Here is a 16,657-nt window from a genome sequence, read left to right on the forward strand (position 1 = left end):
TCGTTCTCCTCCAAAGACATTTATTTTTCCATTTAATATAGCATGAAATGATCATCTGATTGCATGGTATCCGTTATTGTAAGGACAATGATTTTTTTCAACATGATGCTTAGTCAATTGGCTTGTGGTCTCGTCTTGGCTAATGAAAGCTGCAAAGGAAGTCTAGACATTTTGCTGTCAGTAGGGAATGCTGGCTATTCAAGATTAAGTCACCTTTATTATTCAGGGTTTAAACATTAAGACTTAAAGTCTTACACTGAAGTTAGAAATTTTCGTATGCAAATTTTTCGTATTCATATGCGAAAAAGCTGTAACGTAAACAAACCTTGCAAACCGAGTCTGAAGCGTATTAATTTATCTACTACGAAAAAACGCAAAACATTTCAGAGTCAGTTCAAGCAGAGATACTTTGTTCTCTCTTCTCCAAAGTAGGAATATTCTACATAACGTGTTCATTTAATACTGCATAGAGAGGAAGGAGAGTTCAACTCATTATTAAAGAGCTGTGCTATGATTATCTCTAAATGAAAGTTTGTTTCAGGAAATCAGTGGAATTTTGATACATTGCTTGTGATACACACATTCACGTACGTAAACAAATCTTCAACAGAGACAGTACCTATTGACCTTATTCTACAATACGGAAGTGCGCTCTTTTTTGCGATTGTTTTAGAATTTCCGATTCAGTTGCCTATGGGAGAAATGACTAGAAATAATAAACGGCAGAAAACGATCAAACTACTCGCTCTACAAACAAGTGTTTGCATGACTATACATAAAAAGTAGAATAATATAATATGAAAAGATCAGTTTGCAACATCAAGCAGCAGAACGAGATGTTTTTAACCTCTAAAAATGAATGGAAGTGATTAAGACTGGAAGTTTCGAGCCAAAAAGATTCAAATGGCTGCGCCCGCTCATACGCGGAGAATAAGGTGAATTGACGTTATAATAGATAGTGGTCACGTTGATGTGTCCAAGCAACAGACCAAAAGCGGACCATGCTTTCTATTATAGTATCAAATGTATGGACATACACGCACACATACATATGCCAATCATTGAATCCAGCATATAGGGGTTTTCAACTGTCCACCACAGTTTGTCTTTCTTTTATGCACTGTGTTTGTCAAAGTTATCTGTAGCTCAAATGACGGATTTCTGTATTTAGCTTTTTGCTTGTATGGTGACTCTGAACTGTAAAAAAAAAACCCTCTTAAGCACTTTTCGGATGCGAGAAGTGTGAAAAATTGAATCTGGTTTGAGTTTTTTTTTTTTTTTTTTTTTCGGGGGCAGTGTGTTGATACGATTCACACAATGTGAGGACGAATTTATTTTTTAACGTGCGAAAATTAGGGACAAATTTCGGATTCAGTGTGCAATAACCTTTATTGTGTTTCTTTGTTTTACCATTCTCTTAAAATACTGAACTCTGTCATAAGCAACATTTATAACATTTAAACAAATAGATTCAAATCTGTTATTTAAAAAATATGTGATGAATTTTTTTTTATTGTGGGAAAACTTCCAAACAGATATAATTAAAACGTTATTATATAACTATGATTCCCGCAAAAAATACTATTAATGAATTGACCTTTTGAGCATCTTATGTATGATTCAATGTAGTGCTCAAACTATTGCAAATCTAGTGTTTAGTTCTTCCTGTGTAGCCACCTGGTGAACGCAGTTGACAGATTTAAACCTTGATTCCTGGAAATTACATAAAAGCCAGCCGATCAGATCTGGTGGTTTCAGGCAGCTTTTGCTATTTTTGTGTTCAATATGCATCAGACTGTTCATGGGCAATCTGTAGGCGTACAGTCTAAGGCTTAGACTCTGCACAAGCAACTGTTTGCAGATTGATGTGTTTTCTGATTGAGTGATTCAGCTTTTCACCATTGTTTTTGTTGTTGTTGAATAAGTTTTGATTATATGCGCTTTTCTTTGATAACCAACTGTTTTTGCATCACACTACTATTTACCTCATCTGACATTTATTACCTTGTATCTTTTCTCTGTGCTTCTACTCAGCAGCAGATCATGAAGGACCGATGGATGAATGTGGGCCACGAGGACGAGGAGTTGAAGCCCTACATCGAACCCCAGCCTGACTACAAAGACCCTAAGAGGACAGGTCAGCACCCCAGCAGTACAGGGGTTTGGAGAAGAGGTGGGGTAGATGCGGCCGAGGGCTTTGGTGATGGTGGTGGGTGGGGTCTAAGACAGAGATTGGTTTTGATTGGGTAATAAGTCTTGGTTATGGGACTGGATCTGAATTCAACCGAGAGTCTTATAAATATATAAAGTTATAAATAATTTTCCTGCTTTCTAACAAATCTCTTGTTTCTTTTCTCTCTGTCGTGTGTGTGTGAGGTTTGTGCATGATTAAGGTTTTCTTTTATTATGGTTGTAGCTACTTACAAAATGATTGTTTAGTTTTATTACATATACTTGGGATTAGGGATGGTAATCTCCAATTTTAAGTATTAAAATTTGGTGTATTTCAAATTACAGTATTTGCACTGCAGATATGCACGATGCACTAAATTATATTACATTTTAAGCAAGCAGAGTTTTTTTTATAGCTGCTGGATAGCAATATAGGATATATTTAGGATAAGTAAGGAAATCGTCCACCAAAACTCCTTACAATGCACATGAACTACCAATGAAACCCCAGATGTTTGGTGACGGGCTATGTAAATATAAAACACTGTTGTTAATCTTGTAAGCTGTTTTCTTATTGAACTCTTTGGTCTGTCGTCTTAGATATTATGATACGGATGGGATACTCTCTAGATGAGATACAAGACTCCCTTATCAACCAAAAATATAATGATGTCATGGCAACTTACTTATTACTGGACTATAGGAACTCAGAGGTATGTTATTCTACAGATCATGTGATTATCTGTTTGTGCATGCAGTTTTAATGGATGCTATAGATTTTTGCTTTTGTTTTATTGTTCTGTATTTTCTTGTTTTGCTTTTGATTTCTGTAGTTTTGATCTACTTTTTGTTCTATTTAATTTCATTTGTTTATTTCCTCTTTTTTTATTTATTTTTATTTTTATTTTACTGTTCTAATTTTAGATCCTTTTCCACTGTACGGAACGGCACTGTTTGTTTTTTTATGGCTTTCTTATAGGGGCTTTTCCACTGCGCACCATACTTACCACCTGCTCCTTTTTTTAAATTGGAACCTCATCCGAGGTTGTACTAAGCTGTATTATTACCAAAGCATGATGTATACACACTTCAGATCACCCTCAGAGAGAATAGTAACTACTAGCTTCAGTGGATTTGAGACCTCAAACCTGATGTATGAAACAGTCAGCCACAACCACTGCTGAATTGTTGGTTTACACAACTAAAACATTTTATACCATGATAAGAAAAAGCTGAAGTAGCAGCCTCATGATTAACTTTTTGGTAGCCAAGAGCTGGATGGGATGACCTGGAAAATTTTTCAAGAAGTCACTGCAGTAGAGGTGGCACTACTCTAGCAGTAATCCCACCCACTTTAACATGTACTAAATTACAGTGGTAATGCAAACCAAAGTGAGCTGAGCTATGCCAAATCATACTGTTGGAGCCATTTGTACTTTTTATATTATTTAATATTTTGCCTGGTATGATTAGTATAAATAAATACGATTAATTATAATGTTATGTTGTCATTGTCACGTATCTTTGGTGATATGGGTTTCACAGCTCCACCTAATTTTCCTATCTGCTAACCTAAGTGCATAATTACACATAGGTGAGGGGGAAATCAGCTTGCAGGAGTAGTAGGGATACCATTTTTTTTTGCCCGGGTCTTTTTGGGGATATTTTGAAGACAGTATAAATATTTTGTTCAATAAAAGATTTTGGCGCATCATTAAACAGTACTGGTCCTGTCAAAGTGGGTCTGTATAAAACAAACCATGTTAGAGACCACAACACATACCATACCATGAATTGGAAAAATGGCTTCAGTCACTTGGTTCTTTTTGTATAATTGTTTTTTTTTAAAATTATTATTATTACTGTAACTAAAATTTTACCAAGTGATAAGGACAGGGTGATTAAAAATACCAGATTTTTTTCTCAAATAAAAAATAGATTTACGATTTAAATAAATAAAAATAAATAATTCATTAAATTAATTAAAACATAAAAAATGCTTGGAGTTGAAGGTAATTAACCTATACAACCTTATCATAATTATAATTAATAATAGGATATAAAAATGTTAAAGAAAAAAGCAGTCATTTAAAGATCAAATTGAATAGCCTCTATTTCTAATCGCAAACAAGACTTATATAATAATATCATTTCATTTCCATTTAATTACTGTGAAAGAAAGCTCATGATTGTTAAAATGAGACCTTTCTTAAGATGATTTATTTTATAAATTTTTTCAATGAAGATGCATTCAGAGCTTTGTTCGTTTTTATTGTGTGTTATATCAGTTCATATAAATTAGCCATATTAGGCTAGTGGTTTGCATGTTATTCCATTTATTTGCGTCAGGTTGCTGGATCTGGTAGATAAGTCTAGTGCACGGAGCGAGTTTTGTCAGTGTTGATATTAACAGTAATGAACGTCAATACGACTGGGTCACATCATTTATCCGGAAACGGCATCGTTGATTCCAAGAGCAGATCGGTAACAGTTTCTTTCATATCCACGTTTTCTTCATTACTTCTTACCGTGCATGTGCAGGTTCAAATGCGCATGTTTGATGGTGAATACCTGACTGAGAGCCCTGAAGTAGGCCTTTTTTTGGCAGGCTTGCTTGTGTTCTGTTTAATTTTAAAGAACGCAACATTTCTCAGAGTTCTTCCCAGCTCGCTTGCCTGTTGTTTGTGTATTTTTGTGGCAAATGCACAGGGAACTACAGGAACCTAGAGGGGATTTTCATTCAAACAAATCGATGTAAACTACACACTCGAGTTATTCTATAAAAAGTTACTTATCGTCTAGCCCTAAAACTGATACTTCAAATTTTCATATTTAGACTTCATTTTTAGATACTTTATGGATTTGCATACCAAACTGTAAGGTTCCAAATTTATTTCTGATCATTTTAAGATTTGAAATGCCTATCGCATGTTAATTACTTGTTTCCCTGAAACTATTTCCCCCCGTTCTCTCTTTTCTAGCTGGATGAACTCTCAATAAAGGCTCGTCCTGGCACTGACCTCACAAACAACGCCCAATCACCTTCTCACAAGGGACAACGCAGTACCTCCAACCTGAAGTCCCGCAGATCCACAGACCAAAGTAAACCATCATTCCTTTACACCATATCAACCAAGCACCGGATGGACATAAATCTCACATGTTTTTTTTTTCCGTCTCTGCACCACAGGCTCCGTTTCCAGCAAGCGTCCTCAGGGCGACAGTAAGCACATAGGCAGTTCAGGCAGCTCCAGCAAAGTCCCTCCCAGTCCTCTGATCTCCGGAGACCACAAGAAAACACCCACCCCTTCCACTGTGAGTTAAGAGACTCTTGAGGAGCTGATGAGTGATCTGCAGCATGTCACTGATCTCTGTGTGCTTTTTCAATATGCCCTATAGAACAGCATTCTGTCCTCAGGCACAGGCCGCAGCAGGAACTCTCCAATCACTGAGAGAGCCACTCTGGGTGTACAGAACGGCAAGGACAGGTACTGCCTTTTTTTCCCTCTATTCATGCAACGAATCACATGGAAGAACTCCTCAAACTCATTTCTGCACTGGTGTTAAAAGTAGTGTATGCGTGTATGTGTATATTTAGACTCGTTTGGAAAGCCGCTCTGCTCTCGTCTCATTCTGTCAGGCTGTTGCCCTGCCAGCATGGGAAACATAATCCTGTTATGCACACACATACATTCACACATTGACAATCGCACACATTCAAGAACACATTGGAGCACAACGCAAAGTTGAAATCTGTTCAGCAAGATTTGCAACGCCTTCGGGAACTTGGAATAAGTACTAGGATTTAAAAGGAGTGATTAAAAAGCTTGTCAGCTTGAGTTTCTTTAAATACAATAAAATTATAAAGTTATTTCTAAAGTAATGTCTGACAGTGGCTTTTAACATGGTGTCCGCGGGGTCTTAAATCTCAAAAATAGAATTTTAGGGCTTAAAAAGGCTTACATTTACTCAAATATTGTAAGGTAGGTCTTAAATCTTTTTATCAGGTCTTAATTTTCCTTTGTTCATGTATAGTTACTCAATCTGGCCATTAACACCCATACAATCAACAATCCATCCTAATAAAGCTTTTAACTTTTTATTTAAAAATGTCATTTTTAAAAATTTCATCATAATTATATAATTATTTTCCTAATAATAATATTTATTTAAAAGTTCCCCATGCATTTACCGCAGAGGACACCGACCTGGAGAGACTGTTGTGCATACGTTTAGTTTATTTTAGTTTTTCAAGCTTTTAAAACATTTGTCCGTTTTTTTTTTATTTTTTATTTTTTTATTTTATGTTGAAAACAAAGTGTATGTTTACAACTAGAGCTTGCTTGAGCTGACACAATATTTAAAATATTTTGCTAAGTAATATTTAAAATATTAAAAATTGTATTATTAAATGTATTCAATTATAATAATTTTTTGATATGGCAAATATAGATAGTTTCCATCTGGACCATTTGAAAAACTCTTTAGCGTTGAGTTTAAAATATGATTCATAATAGTTTTAAATTTAACTTAAATTCAACTGTTTTAAGCAAATTGCACTGGGAAGCTGTAAAATGTAAAGCTGTATGATTACAATTGCAGCACATTGGATAAAGCTTTACAATGAGAATATTTTAGACTCTAGCATTTTAAAATTGGCGAATGGTTGGATTTTTGTGCATTTATTTTTTTCATTGTTAAAGAGTTTAATTAGACTGCTTTTTTCATCCAAATTGGAGTAAAAGCAGATGTATAATTTAAAATGAATGTATTAAAAGTGATACTTTTAAAATGAACGTGTTGAATAAATGAACTCTTTAACTGCCCCACCAAGAAAAAATGTTGGATTGCTTTTCTTAACTTCTAATGTTGCTAGTTAACACACTCAATGCATTTTTTCCAACACATCCGACTTAAAAATTTGCCTCTACTAAATGGTTGATATGTGGGTTTATGGTAAAACTACCGGAATTATTACATTTACTATGAAAAATCTGAAATTATGAAGTGTAACACCCATTTATTTAAAAAAAAATATTCAAAATTGATTACTAAATCATCTTTATTTTTTTAAGTATGCCATCAAATATTTCAGATTCTCATTTAACATGATTTTGGGTTTATTGTAAAGAAAACCAGAAAACAAGTGTAGTAGTGCAATGGGATTTGTTTGAGATATATATTATTTGTAGACCAGCAATATTGTGCGTGTAAACCATTATTTAAAACAGTCATTCTAGGTGAAATGACTTTAACAGTCATCATTTAAAACAGTGAAATATGGTCAACCATTTGGTAGGGCAGGCAGATAAAGGGTTATTTATAAGCATTAATACTCTTTCGGTTTTCTGATTTGATGCTCAAAGATATTTATTACAGACATTCAAAACATTTAGTGGGAACTGAAATGCATTTTTTTCCAGGAACCTTTGAATATAAAAAATGCATTTATTTCAAACAAATCTTACATTATAAATATTTTTCTGATATTTTTGACTAGTTTAAAGTGTCTTGCTTAATAAAAATATTAAAAACTAAAATAATCCCCAATCTTTTGAAAGTGTGTTAACGCAAGTCTAATGTGGCACATTTGGTTTTCAGACAGTGCCTGTCCGAAGTTGGATGCTGGCATCTTTTAATTCATATTATGACCAGCTAAATGATAATCTGGTTATTTTCTCAGCAAACAGAAACAGAAGTTTTGCAGACTCTGTAACAGGAATTTTGATTCTCTTTGAAAAATAGTTCCACCCCATAAAGATGATCTGGATAACTGCACAATTTAAGCAGACAACTGTAAGTGTTTTTTACAGAAATGTGATCTGCAAATGTCCCCTTAAACCGTCTGGGCTTCGTGCCAACTACTGTAACTGCGTTAGTTCACTTTTTTTACAAACTCGGGGACAAGTGGAAATTATTGTCTGTGGTTATCGACAGAATGCCATGGATACAGTCGATAAAGCCTACATTGTAAATTGCCTGGAACATTGATCTAATGGTTCCTGTAAAGGGTCCCATAAATATTTTCTGTGATGAATTCCTGCTATTAGACCACTGCAGATTAGGCTTTTATTTAAGTGTCACGTAGATACTAAAGCAAAGGTATGTGTCAGATTAAAATATCTAGTCATGCTTGTGTGCATAATGGTTAATGTTTATGACAACAGTATAGCTTAGTGGATCGAAATGAGAGCATTCACTACTGTCATTGATTACTCACTTTGGAAGTCGTTGACGGCTTGCTTTGAATTTATTGACAGCTAATGTACAGAATTACAAGTGAATTTAACATGTTAATGTCAATGTTATGTAAAACCTGCTTGTGCTGAGCAATTGCATAACTGTTCCATTCATCAAAGTGGTAAATCAGTTGAATTTATTGTTAAAAATTCATAAAAATAAGTTCAATTATTTAATATTTTGTCTAATTTGGCTCAGATCTCGAATATTACAAATGAGTGAGTAAAACTTGGCTACAGATAAAGATTTGGGCACTTGCTGACTTTTAACCTTTTTTTTCTTTCAGATATAATTATATTTATTTAATTTGATGTCCTTACAATTTTAATCTACTCTTTTTGCTTAAACTTTTTTTTACTTCTTGTCTGCTTTGAAATGAGAACAAGAGGAAGTCTGCTTCAAAGCATTTAAGATTTACTACAGTATGTTGCAAATTACATTTAAAGGTTTGTGCTTAAAAATGGTAATAAATGGATTAGAACTACTACATAAATGTAACTTATTACAAAATCACCCAACAAAAAATATATTAAATGAAGAAAATGTGTGTTTGTGTCAGGCATCGGACGATTACCATTTTCAAGGTATACCGTGGTTTGGAAAATCAAGGTTTTAAAACCATCAAAATTGTCAGCTATACCGTTCCTAAGGTATATGTACGATATTTTATTTACATATTTTTTTTTTTTTTAGGACAGCAGTATCTTGAGCAGGCAAGATATCTAAAGATGCCATTTTAAATCTGTTTTTGAAACAAATGAAGAAAGCAGAAGTCAATAATTCATTTAGCCTAACATGTTTACTCTTTCAAAATGTTTTAAATGTTTCTCAAAATAAAATATATTATGTTCAAAAAGGAAAAAAGTTTTAGTTTTTTACCCAGACATTTAAAAATAACTCATTTTAGAGCAGTAATCATAATACCGTCATACCATGAATCCAAGGTTATCATACTGCCAGAATCTCATATCGGCCCATGCCTAGTTTGTGTATATGTATTTGTTTACATATGCATACGTACTTACAAACATATTTCAACTACTGAATTGAATGCCTTTAGTTAAAACTAATTGATTAATTTGAAGTGAAACTCCTTCCTTAATAATTTTGCCTGACCCCGTTAATCAGATTACACAGAAACTAATGCGACAAACCACAAAACAGTACACAAATTATATGGATGTTTAACTTTGCTTAAGGTGGCAGTCAGAACGCTGACTCAGAAAAACTTGTATATGTGTGTGTGCAAGGTCATGCAAATAAAAAAAGCCATTATGACAGCAGATCACCCCTCACAGATGTCGTCCATCTGCTTTTATCGAATGCACAATGATGAGTTGATGAACTGTACCTATTTAATAATTGAGATGCGAGTCGCTTTTTAAATGCACATCATGCCCATGAGGCTTATGCTGTCAGATGCTTTTGATCATCACAGCATCTCGTTTCAAATTCTCCCTCAGTACACAGAGGCAGAGCGAGCTTTCCAGCGATAATGCAAGATTAATCCCACTTTGACAAGCTTTGATCTTTTATAAATAGAACCAAAACTTGCATTATCGAAATGCAGAGTTGTATTTTTATCTCTTGCTGTGTGCGTGTGTGTGTGTGCTTTTTGTGCTCTTCCATCACTTTCTCAAGCATCCCTCCATCATTGCTGACTCTAACCTGTCTGCTTTACACCTCACCCACATCTCCCTCCACTCTGTACGTGGGGGTGTCCATGCGTGGGGGTTGTTATTCATCTTCCCCCCCCAGCCTGCACACTCCAGGGTCCCGTGCCTCCACTGCCTCAGCGGCCGCAGTCCTTGCCGCCTCATCCCGCACCCGACACCACAAGTCCCTGTCCACATCCGCCCACCCCAGTCCCCCTGACCTCCATGCACATCGGCCAAGGCAAGTGGCAGTCGAAACAACTTTTTCCGATTGGGGGATTCGACTTCCAAAGATGAGCTGTTTGATGTTTATTTTAGGGAGATGATTAGAGAGAGATGCGAGATTTGTTGGATGGAGTACCGAAAAAATATACAAACCTATTTTTATTTATTTTTTTAACAACCCTGCCTACTTTTCTCTCACTCGTGTTCCGTCAAACTAATAATGCTCCGTCTCACACCGCCGTCCCACTTTCCCCTTCGTAAAAACACATGGTCTCCGTCACATATCTGACAAATCCATTCTTTTCTAACCCATAATGCACATGCATGCTTTAAAGGGACACTTCACCCAATAAGAACATTCACCTTCAAGTGCTAACTTTTATGACTCGTATATTGACAAATGTTGGGAACTGGTAGCCATTGACATCCATATGAATATGCTATTTGAATCATTAGATCCCAGTTTTCAACCTTCAAAGTATCTTTTGTAATCATGTTGAAAGAAAAAAAAAATAGTGAACAAGTTTCTATTTTTAGGTGAACTGTACCTTTAATTCTGTGTTTTTTGTCTCTTCATTTCTGCATGCGTTTTGTGTGATGTTGCTTTCTGTCGTTTGGCAGTCTTTAGGTCTGTGCCTGTCTCTCTCCACCCTTTCTTGTCTGCTGAAAGACTACACAGTGCAAATAATATCTTCTAAAACCTGTCTCACCACTTAAGTATCTTTTATAAAGATGTTTGTGCCACCCTGGAACGTTAAAAGCTTGTTTCACAGATGATTGTGTGCATGCTAACAATGGTTTTGTCTCTCTCCCTGAAGATTTCCTTCAGTTCATAAGGTTTCTGTTGTTTGTTTTCGATGTATGTTGTTGCATTATAGCTGGTAATGGTGATATGTGTAATTTTAGACTCTGTCTTGGCAGATTTCGCTAGCAAAAACAGCCAATAATAAACTAAAATTTAAATGTAAATAAAATAAGCCACATAAATTTTGCAACCCATCAACATCATCTTTATTAAATCATTGAGCTGAATGGCTGAATTCAAAAGACACTTAAAATGTGTCACTTATGGTATTAAATGGAGGATCATGACATTGCTGTGATTACAGCGGCCTTCTCATTGCAAATTCAGGAGTGATTCATGCTCTGTACACACTTGGCATAATAATTTGGAGGAGTTACTCCTGAATTTAAATGCGAGCGTCACTCCTGAAATGTTACAGAGGATATATTGATATTACTTCAAATAATGGTTTTGTCTGTTAATAATTGAAAAGAGGAGTTTTATGTTTATAAAATAAATAATATATCAAATGTGACCTGTTTGTCTAGATGAGGGGTGTCTAAAGTTTTTTTCTATAAAGGGCTAAAAACCAAACCTGATTGACGGTTGTGGGCTGAATTTATAGCGAACCGTATTACAATATATCTGCCAAGGAGAATTTGCTATTTTTTTCCCCATAATATTATTAAGCAAACTAGAAAATGTTGCTTTAAATCATATTAACTAACCCAGTATCATTTTTAACATTTTTTAATGAACTTATAACTGTAAAAACATAATTCCATTTATAACACAACGGAGTTCAATCAATCAAGCTTTTAGCATTTATATAGCATTTTGCTAAAGTGCTTTACACAAGTAAAAACAAATTATACAGCACAGCAAAAGAGCAGACAATGCAAGAAATATCAATAAAACGCAACGAACATTAAAACATAAAGAAGTGTCAGTGCCATGCATTAAAAGCTAATTTAAACAAGTGGGTCTTAAGCTTGGCTCTGAACAGTGGCAGGTGAGTGATTGCATGAAGCTCAGTGGAAGGGTACTCCAAAGTTTAGAACCTGCCACTGCAAAAGAGCGATCACCCCACTGCTTGTGTCTTGACTGAAGGACTTCAAGCAGATGTTGGTCAGCAGACCGCAAAGCTCTGCTGGGTTTGTGAATGTGCAAGATTTTGCACAAGTAGGAGCAAGGCCATTGATGGTATTAAAATGCTGAATGCACTAGTCGAGCTTCTCCTCCTTGATTTGCTCATGGATGACTTGTGCATTGTCCTCTATCTGTCAAGTGAAAGTATTTACATTTTTAAAAGTCTGATTCATTTACAACATTTAATTGAATCATTTCATTTCAAAGAAACAAAAGGTTATGTTAAATTTGAAATGACGTACTCTGCCAAAGGCAATCGCCTTAACCACCTCCCCATCATTCTCCCTCTCTTTTCAGATGGGATGGTGGGCCAAATCAAAGGTTTCCATGGGACAACTTTGGGCATCTCTGGGCTAGTTAGATGTTGTAACATTTTCATATCATGAAAAGCATTCATTTTTAAGTTTGTTAAAGATTACAGTTAACTGTGATGTTTAGTTAGGGTATTGGAGATTAAGGGAGTTTTTGGATTACTACAAATGTGCCGAACCCTTAACTATCCCATATTGGCTGAATAATAAGAAGATCTGAAACATGCCTATATTTAATGAATTGTGAAGATTATTCTGGAAAGTAATTTTACCTTAACCTGTTTGGTCGCACAATATGGTTAAGTAGAAACGATTCAATTCTTCTTTATTTCTATTGCGCTTTTACAATGTGAATTGTCAAAGCAGATTAGCATAGAAGTTCTAGTAAATTGAAACGGTGTCAATCCAGTTTTCAGAGTTTAGACTCAGTTTAGTTCAGTGTGGTTTATATTTCACTGCTGAAAGTCCAAACACCGAAGAGCAGCAAATCCATTTATTACACATTCACCATTGACTGCTATGTTACAATTAACATTAACTTATTTGGGTATGTATGGTTTTGTATGTGTGTTTATTTATATATATATATATATATATATATATATATATATATATATATATATATATATATATATATATATATATGTATATATAAAAACAATGTGGTTCTCATGTGATTTAAGCCTGCAGCTAGTCACATGCCTTGCATGATGCAGGACCAGCGAATGGTGGAATTATTCTTGGATTTCACACACTACTGCATGCTTGGGTTTTATTCCATCACATTTGAAAATCAATCTCAAATTAAATGCCCTTGTCCACTAGGATTATTTATCTGCCATCAACAACGCATTAGCAGCAAGAGCTACAGTTGTGATCATAATGAAATGGCCTGTTCATGCTTTTGTGCTTGATTATTGTAGCTGCATGTTTTAATATTACTGATGCAATTTTAAAGGCAGCTTAACTGAACTTGAATAAATGAGCTAACTTTCTTTTCACCTTTAAAAAACCACTACAGCACAGCCAACCAGAGAGCACCAGTGGTGTCCCCCTCGGCTCAGAACATCAACATTTCCTCAATGGCCGACCGCACCAACTTCTCCAGAGGGGTGACGAGCAGAAGCACTTTCCACGCAGGCCAGCAGAGAGCTACACGAGACCAGCAAGCGTCAGCATACAATGACCCCTCCGCCTCCCCATCCCTTTCTCATGGCAACAGCCAGGTGCGCCGTCCCGGGACGGGCATCTTCAGCAAGTTTACTTCCAAATTTGTACGCAGGTGAGATTCCGATCCATCCACAAGGCGACACTATTAGGAGAGCTATTAGTTGAGGTTTACACATGCTCGCATTCACCAGTGCTCCCTCTTTCAGGACGAGATGGTTTGGACTGGCACTGTTTATAATCGCTAAGATCATGAACTCTGAAACTGAGGGCTGCTGGAGCAGAGATGGTTTTAAGTGTGAGAGATGTAAACTGACTGATAACTAACATCTCGAATCCAGGGTTCCCATAGTTAGGGAATACCTAGAAATATTAGGAAGTGATTTCCATGCCTAGGATAGTCATGGAAATTAACTGCATTTGCATAGATATTGCCGTTTTTCTATACAATTTTAAAAAATCTGAATATCACAAAGGAAGTGTGGGAACCCTGCAAACCGGACACTAACATCCATCATTCATGCAATGCATTTACAATTCACAGATTCTTCAGCAATCCCAAGTGTAACTCATAAAGACTATTAATTCTTTAATCTGACTACAAATGCTTTCCAGCCCCCACAGCTAACAAAAATACTTTTAAAAGACCGTTCGTAGGTTTCTAAGGGTGTTTTCACACTTGCCTTATTTAGTTCAGTTGAATCGCACTAGAGTTTGTTTTCCCTCTTGGTCCAGTTCGTTTGGGCAGGTGTGAATGTAGCAATCGCACTCGAGTGCGCGCCAATAGCGAACCAAAAAAGCATAGGTCTCTGTACACTTTCAAACAAACCCTGGAGCTGTTCGTTTGTGGTGAGAACATGATCCGAACTAGAACATACCCAACTGCAAAAAGTACTGTGCTATAGTCCAACTAGTCCAGCTGCCATACTCTGATGCGCAGTGCATTATGGGCTGTGGAGAAAAAATATTTGTTGACAGCGCTTTACCAACTGTTTTAAACCGAGAGAAAGGAAGGGTAAAACATTATTTGACCGATCGTTAGTAATATTTCTGGAAGATGACCATGTCACTGTTTAGCAAAATTAATTCAGGCCTCCTCCTGAAGTCACTTGTGATGTGCCTTCGCCATTTGCAATGCATTAAAACATTGTTTTCCAGCCGCATTCGCGCTCCATTCACAAAATGTATAGTTTGTCTAAAGTGATGTATACAAGCTAAATAGTATACCATGACCAGGGATACAATCAGCCAGTGCAGTTGTCCCTTTATAGTAAAAAGCAACATTTTTGTGTCTGCTGGAGTTTCATTGGCATTTTCCCGCACGTTAATTCTGACCAATCGAAAAGAAGTTTAGGAAATGCGTTCAATAACATCTGGCCAATGAGTGATGTGGATTTTGTCACATGACGGCATTTTGGTTCTTTTCAACTGGTTCGGACCAAATCAGTCAGTGTGGTGTGAAAATGACCCAAAAACGACAGAAAAATGCTACATTTGTTGCGATTGGTCCGCACCATATGAACCGAACCACAGATGTGAAAGCACCCTAAAAGTACTGTTTTTAACCTCTATACCTGTCATCCCAACAGGAAGTATATCCTTATTTTTGAGAGATTTTGAAATGGTTCATGCATTTGTAAGAAGAAACACCATTTTCTTTAATCTTTTTTTTTTTAGAAATCTCTCATTCAGATTTCCCAGAAGGTAGGCAATAACGCTATCCTTGTGTTTTTTTTCAAGACAGTGTCTTTTTTTTCCTCCTGTGCTTTATATTCTTTCTGTGGTGTCTTGTGTCTGAAACCGACATCTATATTTTTGTTGTACATGCATATCTTTTCATGGTATTGTTCTTTACTAATGCTCTGCGTACATTGCCTGACTCACTCCTCCGCCAGCCCTCTCTTCTTCCTCCTCCTCCTCCCTCGGTGAATAACACATCCCTCAATTGCATCACATCCCTGCTTCTTTCTCATATGAACTCATGGAGTCCGGTCTTGTACATTGTGCTGCAGATCTTGTGAATGGTCTTCCTGCGCCCTCGTCTGTGCTGTCATCATGCAACATGACTACATTCCTACAATGCAGTTAAACAATAGCGTGATACATTCTCCAAACCGCCACTTTTCATCGATTATCACATCAGACTAATGTATAAGTATTGAAAAACTCATGGTGAACCTTTTAAGCACCTAAATTCTATAAGCAAGTTTTTTTTTATAATGGAAGGTTCTATTTAACAGTTTGTGCATATCCAGTGAAATACTAAAGGAAAATCTACTATACCAAAAACAGCAGTCTAAATTTAATGTATTATAGAGGGAGAGAGTGTGCTGCTATAAATAGACATGTAAAAACTATTTCTGTTGATATGTCCACAACCAACAAAATTTGTGACGTGGTATAATTTGTGAACAAAAGATTATTGAACTGCTTCTTTTAAAGAGCCCCTATTTTGCATTTTAAAAGGTCATATTTTGGTTTTGGGGGTTTTACCAACAGGCTGATATGCATGCAAAATCAAAAACGCTTTCATTGTCTTGTAATATGCATTTATTTTTACCTAATTATCCTAATTATGATTCGTTCAGCGATTCATTTGTTCCCAAAATCTTCCTTTGCATCAGGCTAATCTGCTGTAATTAGTCCGATGACGCAATCTGTTGTGGTTGGTCGACTGGGTTCAGTGTGAGACAGAGAGAAATGCCCACCACGGCTTTGAAGTAGCACAGAGTATGCGAGAGCCCAATGCAGGAATTCTATAAAGCAATGCAGTTAAACAGCAGCATATTACTGTACTCTTAACCCTAACTCAACCTAATATTAACGACACACTTTCAGTATTAATCCACACAGTGGCAAAAGTTGAACTATTTAGAAAATTGACTGCGCCGCGTGTGTAGGAACAGCTGATGGTGGCCATAGCAAAGACAAATGGCAGAGGATTGCGACCTCAG

General features: G+C 36.1%; 1 protein-coding gene across 11 annotated transcripts in view; it reads left to right on the forward strand.

Annotated features, from left to right (window-relative positions):
• The window catches only part of mark2a (MAP/microtubule affinity-regulating kinase 2a), a 57,763-nt gene that overhangs the window by 35,525 nt on the left and 5,581 nt on the right, over positions 1-16,657 (forward strand). For 3 of the 11 annotated variants that reach the window (XM_056446197.1, XM_056446199.1, XM_056446205.1), the window contains exons 10-17: positions 2,035-2,173; positions 2,773-2,885; positions 5,154-5,274; positions 5,363-5,487; positions 5,572-5,660; positions 10,171-10,308; positions 13,558-13,818; positions 15,381-15,407. In XM_056446197.1, coding sequence (XP_056302172.1) covers positions 2,035-2,173; positions 2,773-2,885; positions 5,154-5,274; positions 5,363-5,487; positions 5,572-5,660; positions 10,171-10,308; positions 13,558-13,818; positions 15,381-15,407 — 1,013 coding nt within the window. The remainder of the gene's footprint in view (positions 1-2,034; positions 2,174-2,772; positions 2,886-5,153; positions 5,275-5,362; positions 5,488-5,571; positions 5,661-10,170; positions 10,309-13,557; positions 13,819-15,380; positions 15,408-16,657) is intronic. The other 8 variants (XM_056446201.1, XM_056446202.1, XM_056446200.1 and 5 more) reach the window with 6 other exon arrangements.

Source organism: Danio aesculapii, chromosome 21 (assembly GCF_903798145.1).
Source record: "Danio aesculapii chromosome 21, fDanAes4.1, whole genome shotgun sequence".
Taxonomy (NCBI): Eukaryota; Metazoa; Chordata; class Actinopteri; order Cypriniformes; family Danionidae; genus Danio; species Danio aesculapii.